Genomic DNA, 17,849 nt, shown 5'->3' with positions numbered 1-17,849 from the left:
ATGATGATGTGGGAAACCAAGGCTTACTTTTTAAAGATTATTAGAGGGAATGGAATTGCAACTATCCCCAAACTCAAAAGGTTCCAAAGATGAGTACTCAGGGAAATGAGTGGGAAATCATGAAGCTACCTTCATTCAATTAGTTTCTAGCTGTAAATCTCTTGACGATCACTAAACTCTTGGCAGCATTTTTATTCTACTTTTTTTTTTAACTTTTAGTTAATTGTTTAGAATTGGTTATTCATGCTACTTGGAAAATAATGCCAGTTCTTGCACCTTTCTTAAAATGGGCCTTATTTGTCACTGCCAAAATTTATGATGATGATGATGATGAGATACCAGAATTAAACTAAACACATTTTAGCATTTTTTATGTGACTTAATGCTGAGTTCGTAAAATATTGTTTTAAACATAAAAGAGTAATTTGGTTCAACAGGAGTTCACTGCACGCGTGCTGGTTGTTCGCTCAAGGGAATGATTTATAAAGACCACAACAAAGTTGTGTGCGGAATCGGCAGTTGTGCTCACCAGACGGGCATAAATGAGAGCCCACAGGCCTCAGAGCAACTGGTTTTCATGTCTTTTCTGGGTCAGCGTGAGTATTCTGCTTGTGACAACACAACTTGGAAACACATATTGAGATTTTAACTGAAAATTCAACTAAACGATAATTTAATCTTAAAAATCAGCTAGATGTTTGTTGTGAAGATCAAATTGCGGGTGATTGAGGTTTTCATTCCTGGGTGGTGCCCTAATGTGGTGCAGGCTGAAATGTCAGCAAATACATGCACACATGCATACACATACAAGCATGCACACAAATGTGCACACTTGCATGCACATGCATATGTCCACACACACGCATACTTGTGTGCACTCATGCGCATATGTGTACACACATGTATGCACACGTGCACTTGCCTGCACACCCATGCATATAAATGCATACTTGCACAACACCCACATATACGCATATATGCACACTTGCATGCACATGTGTGTGCTCACACAATGCACACGTATGCACGTCCATATACGCAAACGCATGCCCACACATGTATGGCCTCCTGAGCATGGTCTGAGACTCTGGAGGAGCTCATGTTGCACCAAGTGGCCTGGTGGCAGACTGGCGCCTGGCCAGTCCCTGGGTCAGAGCCTGGGATAAGCACACAGAAGCTCCTGAGATCCCAAAAGAGGAAAACTTTTTGGTGCTGAGCAGCATATCAGGGCACCTGCCCACCCTGGCACATCCAGATGGGAGCTGGAGGGGCAGCCCCCTCACCTGTGATGTCAGCCCAGCACAATGGGGTGACGCCAGGAGGCGCAGATGCCACACGGCATGGCTCCTTTGTGGCACTTGGGCCCCCCTTGATGACAGGCCAAGGCACATGGTTGCTCAGGCTGACCTCTGGGGCTGCTCAAAGTCATCCTACAGGAGGATATTTTCTCATTAAAATATAAGAGAAATTTAATAAATGACAGAGACCTTAAGAAAAATGAATTATAAATAACTATACAGTTTCCAATATCCATGTGCCTAATTTTTTATGAGAAAAAGCAGCAGCCTAATGCCAACTGGTTTACTTTCTAAATGATCCAACATCTTTACTTAATTTGTTACCTGTAGTGCAGTAATTGACAGAAAGATACCAACAAAATTGAAAAAGAAAACAATTTAATTTAGGAAAATAATATACAAATATCATGATTTTCCCAAGTTTAAATTCTCCTAAGAACTTCCTGGGTGGCAAGAGAAGAGCCTTGTTTCTGTCACAACGTTGTGTGTACATCACCCTGTTAAAATCATCTAGAAAGAATTCTTAAAATCTCCATGCTAGACGGAAATATCCTTATATATGTGCATTTCATGGCAGGAGGCCTGCTCTCTATGCTGCCTTTGACTGCCATTGAATTCCGTGGGATTTGGGTAAAAATCTTGCCACTTTAAGATCAGTAACATCTGTTTTAAAGCACAGACCACTCCACACACCCGTCCTCTGCGCAGCTGGACAAAGAAAGTGGTGCATTAGCAAAGGTGCAGAGGATATTTTCTCATTAAGGTATAACCTCTCCAGAAACTCTCCTGCAGAGGCGTGTCCCAGCTCCACACCTTCTCTCCAGAAACTCTCCTGCAGAGGCATGTCCCAGCTCCACACCTTCCAATGGCCTGGGCCGGGTGCTCACTAGGGCAGGGGGAAAGGGACCTCCTCAGCCTTCTGGTCTCTGCCGCCCTGGCCTGGCCACGGGGGTGTCTTCGCTGGGGACCCTTTTGTCCAACCCTTCGGGCGCAGGTGCACGACTTACCCTCAGAACAAGGGGTCTGAGTGCCCTGCTGGTGAGCCCTTGGAGCCACCACCCAAAGCCTGCTGCCTTTTCAAGCATAATTCAGGTTATTTTTTCCTTAAATGCGTGACTTCACATTCTCCCACGCTGAAGCTCATCTGCCACCGTGGAGCCCACCCCCGCAAGCTGGCGAGCTCTGCCTCCAGGCCCCCGTGCCAGGCCTGCGCCACTGCACAGACACAGGTCACCCTGCTGCCCCACCCTCCCAGTCCCCCTTGCCAATTCCCTTCCCTTCTTGCAACCTCAGCTGCCAAAAAAAAGAAGACAACCCTGTGGCCATTTTCAGGTGCCACAGGCTGAAGGGACCACTCCCCTCATCTGTGCCCCAGAAACTTATACTTTCCGTGCTGCGACCAACAAGCATCACCTCCCGCCACCTTCGCCTGGGGTTCGGCGTGAGCTGGGCTGTAGCCCCTTGGCAAGCTCATGGGCTGGACACTTTGGCAGCACCAGCTACATGCGGGGCGGGGGGGACACAGAGCTCGGGTATGTGGTGTGGGCGGGGGGGGGGGGCGGCAGCCACTTAGGAGGCACAGGGCAGCTGGGTGGCCACCCCGCCTCCTCCGGCCCTCCGGCCCTCACTACCTGCTGTCTGCTCACCTCCCCTACCTCATGGACCCCCAAGATGCAGACGCAGCCTTTCCTCCTACATCTGACACCGGCCCTGCTCACCTAGGAGCCTACCCCGCTGCCCTACATACACAGCCCAACAAGCCCGCCAATTTGGCCCTCTGTGCTAAGGAAGTTCATTCATTTCACCACTAGCTGGTCAGGTACCATGCTGGACACTGGGAGTACAGGAGGGCTCCCCAGCCCCTGACACGCCCTCACCCAGCCCTATGCACCTACTGTCCTGGGCGATCGCAAATAGGGTGCAGAAAGCTAGCACCCCTCAAACCTGAGTTTGGGAAAAGACTCTCAGACTCCCAATATTAACAAATTATTCTGGTCTGCTCTTTAATACGTACATATACAAAATTACACATAATCCTACTTGTGCTTATAGTTCTTTTGTAACTATGATACCCAAAAAAAATGTAAAAGCCAGACAACTAGTAAATTTTAACTCAGAGTGAGATGAGAGTGTTTTTCTGAAGCAGAAGTACTGCTGCCATGGAGAGAAGTTCCCAGCAACCCAGAGAGCCCGGTGGCCGCCAGCCACTCTGTCCAAGGCTTAAAACGGTGGCAGTTTCATACGTGGGAATCTAACCTCTCCTCGCTAGCCGCACACATCTGCAGGCCAGGTGGCCTCCAAGAATGGCCGAGAGGAAGGCTCAAGTTAAAGAAAATGCTCAGAGCCTGCCCACAAAGGATGCTCAATAAGGGTTAGCGGCTTGTCACTGCCCCCGTGTGTGTCATTTGTCTTCCATCAGCCGTGAGACTGCTGCGGGCAGGATGCAGCCCACACAGCCTGCCCCTTTGCCGCCGCCGACCGGACACCTGTGGCTCCTTCTGCCCGTTCACTCCCTCCCTCAGGGATTGAATACCTGCTGCATGCCTGGGTATAAGGCACAGCCCCTGCCTCCTTGAGAGGCTGATGCAGCGCTGTCTGAGAGATTTTATGTCCAGTGGCCAGCTTGAAGGTGGAGAAGCAATGGATCAGTGGTAACGGCTCACACACAAACTTCTCCCAGTGGGCGTCCAGTGAGCACTGCCCATGGGGAAGGTGCCTGCCAGCTCAGCATTTCTCTTGTACAGCTCCAGTGCCCCTGGAAATTAATCATTGGCTATTTCTTTCTGCAAACCTTCACTAAATCATCCCAAAATTTTGGACAGAAGTGAAGTCGCTCTCAGGGTGCTGCAACGTGACAGGTGATCCAGAATTGCTTGTCTTTTCTCCTAGACCCCCTTCTAGCCTGGACGCTGCTGAGGCCACCCACTGGTGCACAGAGAGCTCCGACTGTCCAGGGTGGGGCTCTGCCCCTGGCAAGAGGAGAACCCCTTGGGTGTGGCTGCAGCTGCTCTCCAGCGGCTTCTCGGCCCTTCCCGCATCAATGCGCAGCCACCGGCCCTGCCAGCTCTAGCTGGTGCCCCGAATCCCAGTCCAGTGCAGTCCCCCAGAGCACAAGCCTCTCCTCTGCTGCAGTGGAGAAGGGGCAGTTGCTGTTGGAAGAAAGGTGGGGAGGGTTCCGGGGTCTGCTGGCCCTCTGCGTGCCTCCTTTCCAGCTCCATCCGCCGCTGCCTCCCCTCCCCCGCGGGCTTGGGTTTCGCTCCTTTTGACTTTCCTGCCGCAGACGTTGTCTCAGTTTTGTTGGCTCTGCAAAATAAGCCACTGGTTCATTTTCCATCCACCTCCCAAAACTGTTTTCATCCCAAAGCTATATCTTCTTGGTTTATACTTTTTTATAAAAAAAATTTACTGTCATTTTAGAAAAGTTTAAAGAAAAAGTAGATATAAATGCATATACATAATCTGTAATGTTAAACAGTGGGACATGACTAGATATTTCTTTCCTTTGCTTTCGGTTCTTTTATTGTAAACATCACATATATATAATATATATATGATTTTATATACACATAAGAGTTTTACATAAATGCATAAATGTGATTATATCTCGTTTCCTCTAGATTTTCAAATCTATTATAAAGTTTTAGGTTATCTTTTTATAATTTTACCATTTGTTTATTAATTCATTCAAAGAGTATTTACTGGGCAATTACTTTGTAGCAGGATTTGTTTTGGGTATTAGTGATTCCTCACAAACCACAGAATTCCTTCTTTCTTGGAGCTTGCATTCTCATGGGGGTAACCTCTTAACCTTTTTTCTTAACCATATATTTTTGTTTCGTTTTGCCCCTTAATCAGAGTTTAAGTTGTGTAAATATTTTCACTGAATCAGCTTCTGGTGAAGAAAGGCTGGGCAGGGTCACGATCAGAAGCAGGGGCACAGGCTGAGAGGACTGCACACCCCTTTGTGGCACTGCACAGCCTTGGTGTCCAGGCTGTGGTCTCTATGGACCAGTTCTCTTCAAAAGGAAGTGCAGCTTCTTGAGAAAATGGCAGATTCCAGGTCTGGGCCAGGAGATCTAAAAGAAGAGCCTAGAATGTCATGTCTCAACAGAAAGCAAGGGCGCTGCGAAGGACCAAGGTCCACCATGGCAGAGGAGACAGAGCCTTCCTTGGCAGGCTTTAAGGAAACATCTGTGGCCCGAGGTAGACTGGGCTGGGGACCAGATGTGCTCAGGACAAGAGTGGGCAATGGGCAGGGCTACAGAGAAGGCTAAATCCTCACTGCATCTGCAGTACAGTCAGGTCCCGGGAGGGAAAGTTCTGGCTTCTGCTAATGATCAGACTAACCTCACAAATAATAATTATGAAATCTGAACAAAAACCCCTAACTATTTGAGGTACACGAGAAGTTACTAAAGCAGACAGAAACTGGCGGGAAGTCAACCTTGAAAGATAAACTGAATCAATGGGATTTTTAAGTTTGAGGTCTTTCCCTTGGAGGTACTTCTTGAGGTGTCAAAGGATAGAGTTCAGGGCTGACATAGCAGCCAGAAAGTTAGTAGGAAACCTGAAATGAAGGGAGAAACAGATGTGATAAGCTCCAAAATATTAAAAAATATTTAAAATCCTTGGCTAACCACTAAACTGTGCATGTCCAGGGGCTACATCAGGTTGCTCAGCAAAAGTGCAGCAAATTTTATACATGTTTTCCTCCTTTAATTTCTTTGAAATCTATGTGACTTTTAGAGCAAAAATTATACTACTATATGGTGGGTATGTATGTAGGTAAAATATATATGACCACAATAGTGCAAAGGTTGGGAGGAGGTTAAATGGAACCACATCATTACAAGTTTCCTTTTATTTTCCATGAAATATTACAATATTAACCCTAAGGAGACTGTGGTAAATTGCATAAGATGCATAATATAACCTCCAGCAAAAAAACACTAAAAATTAATGCTAAAAAGCCAATAATGAAGATTAAAAAATAGAATACTAAAAACCTAGTAAATTAATCCCCAAAAAGGCAAGAAAGTAGGAACAAAAGAATAATAGGAACAGTAAAAATGGAAATAGAAAAAAGGCAGATCTAAATCCAATCTTATGAATAATCACATTAAATATAAATGGACTAAATACTCCAATTAGAAGGCAGAGATTTTCAGACTGGATAAAACAGCCAGACCCAAATATGTGGGGTTACAAGAGCCAAACTCTATATACAAAGACACAAGTAGGTTGATATTAAAAGGATGGAAAAGGTATATCATGCAAAAACACTAACTATAAGAAAGCTGGAGAGAGCGTGATAGTATCAGACAAATAGACTAACATTTAAAAGACTAGAAGTATTACGAGAGATAAAGAGGGCCATTTCAGAGTGATCAACAGTCAGTACATCCTGAAAATATAATAAATATAAATGAACATGTGTTTAACAACAAAGATCTTAAAAATACGTGAAGCAAAAATTGACAGACCTAAGAGAGAAATATATAAAACCATAATCATGGTTGGAAATTTTGGCAACCCTCTGTCATTAATGGATAGAATCAGTAGACAAAAAACAGTGAGGATTTAGAAGAACTAATTTATACGAACCACTTGACCTATATATGTATTTACAGGACACCACACCAAACAACTGCCAAATTTACTTTTTTCTATTGAATATTGAATGTTCATCAAGATAACCAAATGTTGAGCTATGAAAGTATTATAGAAAATATTTCAAACTGAATCCTAGTTAAAAAAAACATACGAAAATCTGTAAATGCAGCAACAATAGTGCTTACAGGGAAATGAATTGATTTAAATGCTTAAATTGGAAAGGAAAAAAAGGCTTAAAATTGATCTAGGGCAGTGTGGTGGCTCAGTGGCAGAATTCTCACCTGCCGTACCAGAGACCTGGGTTTGATTCCCGGAGCCTGCCCATGCCCCAAAAAAAAGACCTAAGCTTTCACCTTAAGAACCTAGACAAGATAAGTTAATTAAAATGAAAATAAGTAGAAAATGGTAACTAATAATGATAACAACAGAAATTAATAAAATAGAAACAGGGAATAGAGAAAATTGGTTTTCTTTGAAAAGAGTAAATTATTCCCAGAAGTAGCAGTAACAATAAAGAGAGAAGGTGGGAAGAGGAGAGGGAGGGGAAGAGTGGAAGGTAGGGAAAACTACTAATATCAGGATGAAAGAAAAGTATCACTACAGATCCTACAGACATAAAAAAAGGTAAGAGGGTATTAGGAAGACATTTATGACAACTTAGTTGAAATGGAAAAAAATTCTTGAATTCTTGAAAACACAGCTTAGCAAATCTTTGGACACAAGATGAAATAGGAAATTTTAATAACACTGCATGTATCAAAGACACTGAGTTTGTTATTTAAAACTTTCCAACAAAGGAAACTTGAAGCCCAGATTGTTTCACAGGTAAATTCTAAAAAATAAGGAAAAAAACTACTAAATTTACATAAACCCTTTCATAAAATAGAGAATGGGATATTTCTCAACTAATTTTATAAACCCAGGATAACCCTGATACCAAACGTTTTAGGAATATAGATGTGAAAATTCCTAATTAAATATTAGTGAAAAAAATCCAGCAATATATAAAGATAATACATCAAAACCAAGTGAGATTTGAGGGGGTGCAAGGGTAGTTCAGTGGCAGAATTCTTGCCTGCCACGTGGGAGACCCGGGTTCGATTCCTAGCCCAAGCAGTTTCCAAACAAACAAGCAAACAAACAAACAAAATAAGCCAAAAAAAAACAAAACAAAAATTTAAAAAATGGTGCTGCAATAAGGGGATATTCACAAGGAAAAAGAATGAAATGTGACCCCCACCATACAGCATACAAACAAAATAACCAAGTGAGATTCAAGGTCATTTGAAATTCAAAAACATTACTGTAATTCACCATATTAACAGAGTAAAGGAGAAATACCATATGTTCAACTTAGTATATGCCCCAAATCATATACTAACAAAATCTAACACCTGCTCATGATTGAAAACAAAACAGAACAAACCACTCAGAAATCTAGGAACAGAAGGGAACTTTTCATTGTGATGGAGAACATCTAGGGAAAGAGCAGCCTCGCATTTAATGGTGAAACGCCAAACACTTCCACCCCAAGCCTGGAAACAAGGACGAGAATGTGGTTCTCATTACTTCCATTCAACGTCGTATTAGAGGCCTTAGTGCAATAAGGCAAGAAAAATGAACAACAGGCAATGGAGGAAATAAACTCCCTATTCACAGATGACATTATTGTTTATGTAAGAAATGCTAATAAATCATGAAAACATTGAATAAAATTAAGTGAGTTTAGCAAGGTCTCAAAATACAAGGTCAATATTGCCCCCTCCCCAAATATCTATTTTATTTTTCTGGTCCTTCAACAAACAATTGGAAAATAACATTTAAAAGACAATTGTATATACAGAGGCATTAAAAATACCAGAATAAAAAAAAAACAGGAATAAATTTAACAAAGGACTTGCAAATCTCTGCACCAAAGACTATAAAACATTGCTGAGAAAAATTTAAAAGACTCACTTAACTGGAGAAATACATCACGCTCATGACTGAAAGACTTCGTATTGTTAAGAGTCGTTTCTCTACAAATTAATCTATGGATATAATGCAATCCCAGTATTAATACCTGTATATTTCAAAAAATAGGAATGGATATGCAGATTCTAAATGTATAAGGAAATTCAGAGGACCTACAGTAGCCAAATAATCTTAAAAAACAAACCAACCAACCCTGGAGTACTTGCACCATCTGACTTCAAAACGTACAGTAAAGTTACAGTAGCCAAGACTCTACAGAATTACATAATAGAAAAACAGATCATGGAAAGATTTGCCAGTGAGCATACAAAAACAGTTTCAACATCATTGGTCATCAGAGAAATGCAAATTAAAATCACAGTGATATACTATTACATACCCTTCAGAATTGCTAAAATTTAAAAAGACTTGACAACACTAAATGTTGGCTAGGATGTGGGGCAACTAGAACTCTCATACCCTGTTAGTGAAAATATAAAATGGTACAACTATTTTGGGAAAATATTTGGCAGTTTCTTAGAATTTAAACATACATTAATTCAGCAATTGACCCAGCAATTCCAGGCCTAAGTACCTCTGTAAGAGACATGAAAACATATATCCACAAAAAAATCTATACAAGAGCATTCACAGCCAGAAGGAATTTATTTCTACTTATCAGAAACTAGAAAAAATCCAAATGCCCATAACAGGAGAATGAGTAGACAAAATGTGGTATGGTCATACAATGAAACCCTACTCTGGTAGAGAAAATCACAGAATTTGACATACACTATGACATGGAAGAAGCTAGAAACAAAATAACACAGACTATATGCCTCCATTTAATTGAAGTTCTAAACAGACAAAACTAATCGCATTAAAACAGTGGTTGTCTCTGGGAAGGACCACTATGGAACTTTCTGGAAAGAAGGGAAACAGTCTATACTTTGAGAGGTGTGGGGTACACAGATGTATCCATTTGTCAAAACCATATAGCTGTGACTTGTACATTTCAGTGTGTGTAAATTGTACCTCAAAAACTAAACTCTGTAAAAGAAACAATAATTGAGTGGGAGGGGCTGGGGTAGGAGGTAGAAGACTCAAGAATGGCCAGTGCTGTGGTCACTGAAGCTGGTACACGGTGGGGCCTCATACTATTCTGGTGACTTTGGGTTTGAAACCTTCCAAACTAAAACTAACATATTTAAGAGGAAACCAGGCATACCCCAAGAATGTTATGCTTTCCTAGTATGCTGACTTTATTTTTAATATCCAAGCTGCACAGACCATCTCTCAATACAACATTTTCCAGTCTTTCTTTATATAGGAAAATTTTATTTATATTTCTAAAACTTAGTAAACACAAATCTTAACAGAATGAGTGGGGAAGGTTGCTGTAGTATTACAGATACAACTGGTAAACTTCGGGTGCTCACGCTGACAAGTGGGGTGCTGTGCCAAGAGCCCCTACTGTCCACCATGGAAACTAATGATGAGATGAAGCTTGACACATTTTGCATTAACATGATACTGTGTTACTTACATACAGATATTCTCACTTGTGCCTTGCAATGCATTGACATCTTTCCACTTAAAATTATGGGGAGTAGCTTCAAGTGAGTGTTTGAGCATAAAATGCTGGCTTTTCCAAATGGATTAGTGTGTTAAGTAGGAGACATTCCTGTAGTTAGCAAGAGTTTTAGAGGAAATAAAAACTTACATATTTGTAAGCTAAGAAACACAGTCTAAGAAAGTCTTTGGAATACAGGGGAAACTGCTAACTACAATAGACACCAACAAAAAGGAGAGGGTGAAAATCCAGAAAGACAAAGAAAAACAGAAGAAAGGAAGAAAGGAGAGAAGGATGAGGAGTCAGTAAAAGCGCATCTGTAAGGGGTGACAACCTGAGGCCATCCCCGCCAGACATCCTTCAGGTGCAAAGATGCAGACACACCATTTAGGAACCCACACCCACGAATCTTCCTGGAAAAAATTACTAGAGAATAAAGCCATCCTGCAAGTAGATGAACAAGAATGGAGAATTCAGTTGCGAGAAGCTATGGTCAAGGGACTGAAGGTGCAACGGGTCACTTACTATGGAATTATAAGTAATCAATTAAGTAAATTATACAAAAAACATGTTATAAAACATGACAATTCTATAAGAAGTTTTGGTAAGTGGGAGAGGAAGCAAGAAGCTGTGACGATTCTTCCTCTTTCATAGCAGGGAGCCAACAGATATGGATTAAAATAGGAAAGCCTAGTTAATTAAGAAATCATTGTGACTCGTCTCAACATTTTCTATACATTTTAATCTTACAGGAATATTTTATAAGCTAATACTTTTTGTAGTCCAAAAATATTAAAGAGAAATTCAGCAATTTCTTTGGTTTCACTAACATTTTTGATAAATTCAGAAGCTACATTAAACGCTGACTTAAAATTATCAGTACAGTGTGACACTGATATGCATATGCACCCATCTGTATTTCTTTCCAGCCTCCTTCCCTCCTTCCACCCATCCTCCACCTACCTGTACGCATACAGCCTTCTACCGTGCAGGCACCCACCTTCCATCCATCCACCTTCCACTCACCTGCCATCCGCCCACCCAGCTAACGCCGTCCCTCTCTCCTTCCTTCCACTCACCAAATGTTAATGATTGTTGCTTCTGAGTATTGAGATTTAAAAAACAAAAAATTCTCCTCTTTAAATTTGGTATTATATTTTATTGATTGAAATATTTATAAGTTTTTAAAATCACAAAATACACCAAGACATTTTTTCCTTTAAAAGGGGGGAGGTAAGAGGGAGGGGGAGAGCAAAGAGGCGAGCCGAGCGTTTCAGGTCAGGGGGGCAGCACCAGGAAGCGCAGCACCCCCAGACCCTGTGCCTGCCCCTGAGAGGGGCAGCACTCACTCACTGACCAGCACCTGGAGGCCGGTGGTGGCCACCACAAGGGGTCTAGATTCTGTTCCAGGGAATTGGCATCTGCCTAGAAAGGTTCTGAGCCGGGGCTGGGGAGGTGGACTGGCTTCACATCCAGGCCGCTGTGCCTGCTCTGGGGGCCAGTGGCCCGGGCAGGAGGGTGGGGCATAGCGGGCACCTCCAGGTTGGTCTCCATTAGAAGGGTGCTCCGTGACCAATACAGGGACCTTCGGTGAGCTCAGGAATGAGGAGCAAGGGGCTCCTTTCCTCATGTCGGGACTGAGGCCCCTGCCCCAGGGCCGCTCTCTGGCTGGGCCCCCTGGGAAGCTCCACGGAACCGCTCTGGGCACCGGTGGCTGAGTCAGCGTGGACCCATGATGCCACTTGTCATCACGCATGCACAGAGACAGAGGATGTCCTTGGAGATGCAGTGTGCCCCTGCGTGCATGTCATTTCCATGCCTTGTGTGATGAAGCAGAAGCAGGCAGAAGTTGCACATCGAGGCACCTCCAGGAGAGCTGGGCGCTGGGCACCCTCTTCCCTGATACGTGACCTGCAAATTGGCTTTTCATATTTGGATACTCAGCAGGCATACTCAGCAGGAAATGAACAAAGTGGGACTGTCACTTCAGGGAAAACACATTCAGTATTTGCTGTCAATGATAAAGTCTGAGTTTTTCATGTATACATTAAAGAAGGTTAGAAAACTTGTACCTACCACTGTGAGCTTCCCAATGGTTAAAGACGCTTCTGAGGAGACTGATGGTGACATTAGTAGAATTTAAAAAGGGATCTTATGGTTTGAATCATGATCTGTGTCAACATGTGGATGCTGCTCCTTTCCGAACTTCAGGGCAGCCGTCAAGACCCATTGCTGGCAAGGAGCAGGCTGGAGAGTGGACTCAGCCCATCAACCATGCAAGTGCCGGAGTCGCCTCCAGCCCCACATTGCACGGACCTCTACTTTCCTTTATTTAAAGTAACTTTTTACTTTGAAACAGTTTAAGACTCACGGAGTCCCAGTCCCTCATGCCTCTCACCCAGCTTCCCCCAGGACAGCAACTCACGAGCATTGTAAAACCAGTTCTATTAACTCAAGGACAGACTTACTCAGTTTTTACATGCAGTCTGTTCTTTTTTTCCCAATTAACCTTTAAGAAACTACCATTTGTTGAGTTTGAGTGTAGTATCTTAAAAAACAACCACAACAATCTGCAAAAAGTTATTAAAACCACCCTCCCTCTCCAACTCCTATCTGTGTGAGGCTGGATTTTCTTTTTCAACAAAAATCACATATCACAGCAGACTGAATGCAGAAGCTGATATGAGCCTCTAGCTGCCTTCAATTAAGCCAGACATGTAAGGAATGTGCAAAAATGTAAAACAGTGTCTCTCTTCTCACAAAATTTGTTTGGGAAATTACAGTTATTTTTCTTAAATATATGCTACATTAATATACAATAGGTTTTTTTAAATGAATAAATATTTAAAAAATTTCTTAGTGTGAATTTCTGAAACCATGACTATTCAATAGATATAACTAACATAAACACCAACTCTTTGGGGTCCTTGGTAGTTTTTCAGGTTGTAAAGGGATTCCAAGGCCAGTGCACTGAGCACCCCTCCCTCACAGTGCAGCCCCTCCTCTAAAACTCACACTCACCCAGACGCAGGCTGGAGCATGTTTATTCATGGGTACAAGTACACGGATTTGAGCTAAATCTTACCAAAACTTATCCAGAGGAATTACAAGTTCAGAAATTTCTAGAGTGCCTGTCAAGGAGAAATACTTGTGACATAAACTCAAACCAATTATTTCAAAGTAACCTTTTCTAGAAGGAGAAAGCATACCATTAAATCATTTGCTATTTAATTTAAATTCAAGTACAGTAGTCCAAGAAATTAAAGCTATTCATCAATTTCATAAAATTCACATACTTTTTGTTAGAATGATCTTGCATTTAAACAGATTTTTCATTTCTCAAATCCGTGAAGTAAACAGCAGACTTAAAAACATAGTATTTGTTCCAGTGTCATTAATAGCTTGGTCTATGATTTCATGAGCTTGGTTTGATCCATGGCTGTGAAAAATATGCAAAGAGCAGCTGTAATGAAAAGATGCATTCCCTCATAGAGAAGTTTTGGAGCAAATACACTCCATATAAATAAATGATAGCGCAGGGATGTCACCAAAATGATATACGCGCCAACTGGAACAGAACCCATGAGTGCATAGCAGAAGCAGGCGTGCCTCAGTGCAGAACTGCTGCTAGCAAAACAAAAAGGAAACATGCGTTAGTATGTGGCCCTTATACATCGGGAAAGGCAAAGCTGTTTATTAACTACATCTCCACTTTGAAAGCAACTATGGTAATTTCAGCTCCTGGACTAGAGGAAGATACCTTCTTTCACCAGCTCACTCAAACATAACAAGTACTCTGTTTACGAAGTGCCAGCTCTTCCTCTAGATGCTCCAGAAAAGGAACAAAAAAGAAGGGAAAACACAATCCCTGCTCCCAGGAAACCTACATTCTCGTGAAGGAAACAGAAGATAAAGAGATAAAACGTGTCGGGAAGTATAAGTGTACAAAGAAAATAAAGCCACAGATGGGAGAGGGAGGGAGGGGCTCCCCTGTTTTATGGCGCACACCCCTGAAGTGGCCCAAAAAAGCGACTTGGGTGCTGGATGGAAAGTCATTTCCCCTGAAGTCTGGACTGGTCCATCTGGGAGGGGTCAGGAGGAGCCAGGAGGTGCCCGTGCTGTGCTGGGACCAGTGACGCATCTTTGAACATGCTTCCACTCACTGCAGTTACTCATTTCTAATTGTGTACCTGTTTACTGTACCAATAAATCACAAATATGATGAAATGCGAACAACAAATAGAAAATCACAAGCAAAGAGGAGACAGCAGTAAGTAAAAGAAGCGCTAGCCTTTTCCTCCTGCATTCCCTGGCACGTCCTGCCTGTACTCGCCACGTTGGAGACACTGCTCAAAACCACTCACCAAGCAGGTAACAGGAAAGACAAGAGTCACCAGAGGAGAAACATCCCTGAAAGCCTTTCATGTCCTCCACTTGTTTACAAACAATTAGTTCAACAATTACATTAATTGAACCCATTCCTTAAAGCAGAATTCCAAGGCCCTCTATTTTTTTTTTTAAATTTTTTTTTATTAATCAAAAAAAAGAAAAGAAATTAACACAACATTTAGAAATCATTCCATTCTACACATGCACTCAGTAATTCTTAGTATCATCACATAGATATATGATCATCATTTCTTAGTACATTTGCATCGATTTAGGAAAAGAACTAGCAAAACAGCAGAAAAAGATATAGAATGTTAATATAGAAAAGAGAATTAAAATAATAATACTAATAATATATATATATATATAAAAAGGAAAAAGAAAAAACAAAAACAAAAGATACAAACAAACAAACAAACAAACAAAAAACTATATTTCAGGTGTACCTTCATTCAGTGTTCCAACATAGTTACATTACACTTAGGTATTATTGTGCTGTCCATTTTTGAGTTTTTGTATCTAGTCCTGTTGCACAGTCTGTATCCCTTCAGCTCCAATTACCCATTATCTTACCCTGTTTCTAACTCCTGCTGGTCTCTGTTACCAATGATATATTCCAAGCTGATTCTCGAATGTCGGTTCACATCAGTGGGACCATACAGTATTTGTCCTTTAGTTTTTGGCTAGACTCACTCAGCATAATGTTCTCTAGGTCCATCCATGTTATTACATGCTTCATAAGTTTAGTCTGTCTTAAAGCTGCATAATATTCCATCGTAGGTATACGCCACAGTTTGTTTAGCCACTCTTCTGTTGATGGACATTTTGGCTGTTTCCATCTCTTTGCAATTGTAGATAATGCTGCTATAAACACTGGTGTGCAAATGTCCGTCTGTGTCTTTGCCCTTAAGTCCTTTGAGTAGATACCTAGCAGTGGTATTGCTGGGTCGTAATCCATTCTGCCAGTCTATGTCTTTTGATTGGGAAATTCAGTCCATTAACTTTTAGTGTTATTACTGTTTGGATAATATTTTCCTCTGCCATTTTGGCTTTTGTATTATATATATCATATCTGATTTTCCTTCTTTCTACACTCTTCTCCATACCTCTTTCTTCTGTCTTTTCGTATCTGACTCTAGTGCTCCCTTTAGTATTTCTTGCAGAGCTGGTCTCTTGATCACAAATTCTCTCAGTGACTTTTTGTCTAAATGTTTTAATTTCTCCTTCATTTTTGAAGGACAATTTTGCTGGATATAGAAGTCTTGGTTGGCAGTTTTTTTCTTTTAGTAATTTAAATATATCATCCCACTGTCTTCTAGCTTCCATGGTTTCTGCTGAGAAATCTACACATAGTCTTATTGGGTTTCCCTTGTATGTGACAGATTGTTTTTCTCTTGCTGCTTTCAAGATCCTCTCTTTCTCTTTGACCTCTGACATTCTAACTAGTAAGTATCTTGGAGAACGCCTATTTGGGTCTATTCTCTTTGGGGTGCGCTGCATTTCTTGGATCTGTAAATTTAGGTCTTTCATAAGAGTTGGGAAATTTTCAGTGATAATTTCTTCCATTAGTTTTTCTCCTCCTTTTCCCTTCTCTTCTCCTTCTGGGACACCCACAACACGTATATTTGTGCGCTTCATATTGTCATTCAGTTCCCTGATCCCCTGCTCAAGTTTTTCCATTCTTTTCCCTATAGTTTCTTTTTCTTTTTGGAATTCAGATGTTCCATCCTCCAGTTCACTAATTGTAGCTTCTGTCTCTTTAGATCTACCATTGTAGGTATCCATTGTTTTTTCCATTTTTTCTTCTTTGTCCTTCACTCCCATAAGTTCTGTGATTTGTTTTTTCAGATTTTCTGTTTCTTCTTTTTGTTCAGCCCATGTCTTCTTCATGTCCTCCCTCAATTTATTGATTTGGTTTTTGAAGAGTTTTTCTATTTCTGTTCGTATATTCAGCATTAGTTGTCTCAGCTTCTGTATCTCATTTGAACTATTGGTTTGTTCCTTTGACTGGGCCATATCTTCGATTTTCCGAGCGTCATCCATTATTTTCTGCTGGTGTCTGGGCATTTGATCAGATTTCCCTGGGTGTGGGACCCGGCTGGTTGAAAGGTTTTTCTGTGAAATCTCTGGGCTCTGTTTTTCTTTTCCTGCCCAGTAGGTGGCGCTCGTCTGTCTGCGGGTCCCACCAGTAAAAGATACTGTGGCTCCTTTAACTTGCCAATCCGAATCTCGCAGTCGGCCCGGGAAACCGCGCGTGGAGGGGGGGTCGCCGGCCGCCGCAGCTTGGGGGAGTGCCGGTCCAAATTGCCCAGCTGGCCCGAGACGCCAAGCGTGGCGGAAGGGCCCCGCTATCCAACGTTCCCAGTCAGACCGGGGAGCCACGTGCGTGGAGGGGACCCCAGTCACCAGCCGCCCCGGCTGGGAAAACGCGCGCCCCTCGGGTATCTCACCGCAGCGGATTCTCCCTGCCCGTTCAGCCGTTCCAGAATGGGGTACGCTGTCTTTTTGGTCTCTGTCGTGGCTCCGGGAGCTGTTTCGTATTGTTTCTGTTTCTTTAGTTGCTGTTCTGGAGGAGGAACTAAGACCCGCGCGTCTTACTAAGCCGCCATCTTCTCCGGAAGTGGCCCTCTATTTTTAAGGTGAGTACCTGATAAGTTTGTTACCAATTTTCAATACCTCATGGTTATTAAAATTCGGCTGACATGTATTTAATGAGTTTGCAGAATTTTATTATTGAACATACAAGTACCTGCTAGTGCCCAGGCAATGATGCTGAGCTAACCCGATGCACGCTGCTGGCAGGCCCGACAGCCACTGTATAAATCCCAGGAAACCTGGCCCCGAAGGAGCAGAAGGCTGCAAACCCACTTTCCAGAAGAGGGGGAGAAATTGAGTGGGGGATCCCCCCGGCCGCATTTACTACTTGATGGTTTCTTGGGGCTCACTGCTTGTCCCTGCTGCACTTCTGAGGGAACAGAACCCCATACCTACATCCGACTCATGCTGATACTCAATTCCTAAAA

The 17,849-nt window shown here is 42.3% G+C and overlaps 1 protein-coding gene across 5 annotated transcripts in view; it reads right to left on the bottom strand.

The window, feature by feature from the left end:
- Window positions 1–2,983: 2,983 nt before the first annotated feature.
- Window positions 2,984–17,849, bottom strand: part of PIGG (phosphatidylinositol glycan anchor biosynthesis class G (EMM blood group)) — an 80,033-nt gene continuing 65,167 nt past the window's right edge. The window contains exon 12 of one of the 5 annotated variants that reach the window (XM_077136161.1): window positions 2,984–4,601. In XM_077136161.1, the coding sequence (XP_076992276.1) occupies window positions 4,196–4,601 (406 nt within the window). In that variant the 3' untranslated portion in view covers window positions 2,984–4,195. Of the gene's footprint in view, window positions 4,602–13,465; window positions 14,065–17,849 lie in introns of those variants that run through there. The other 4 variants (XM_077136162.1, XM_077136158.1, XM_077136159.1 and 1 more) reach the window with 4 other exon arrangements.

This window comes from Tamandua tetradactyla, chromosome 19, assembly GCF_023851605.1.
Source record: "Tamandua tetradactyla isolate mTamTet1 chromosome 19, mTamTet1.pri, whole genome shotgun sequence".
Lineage (NCBI taxonomy): Eukaryota > Metazoa > Chordata > Mammalia > Pilosa > Myrmecophagidae > Tamandua > Tamandua tetradactyla.
Note: the sequence above shows the minus strand (reverse complement) of the source record. Positions and strands in the feature narration are given on the sequence as shown.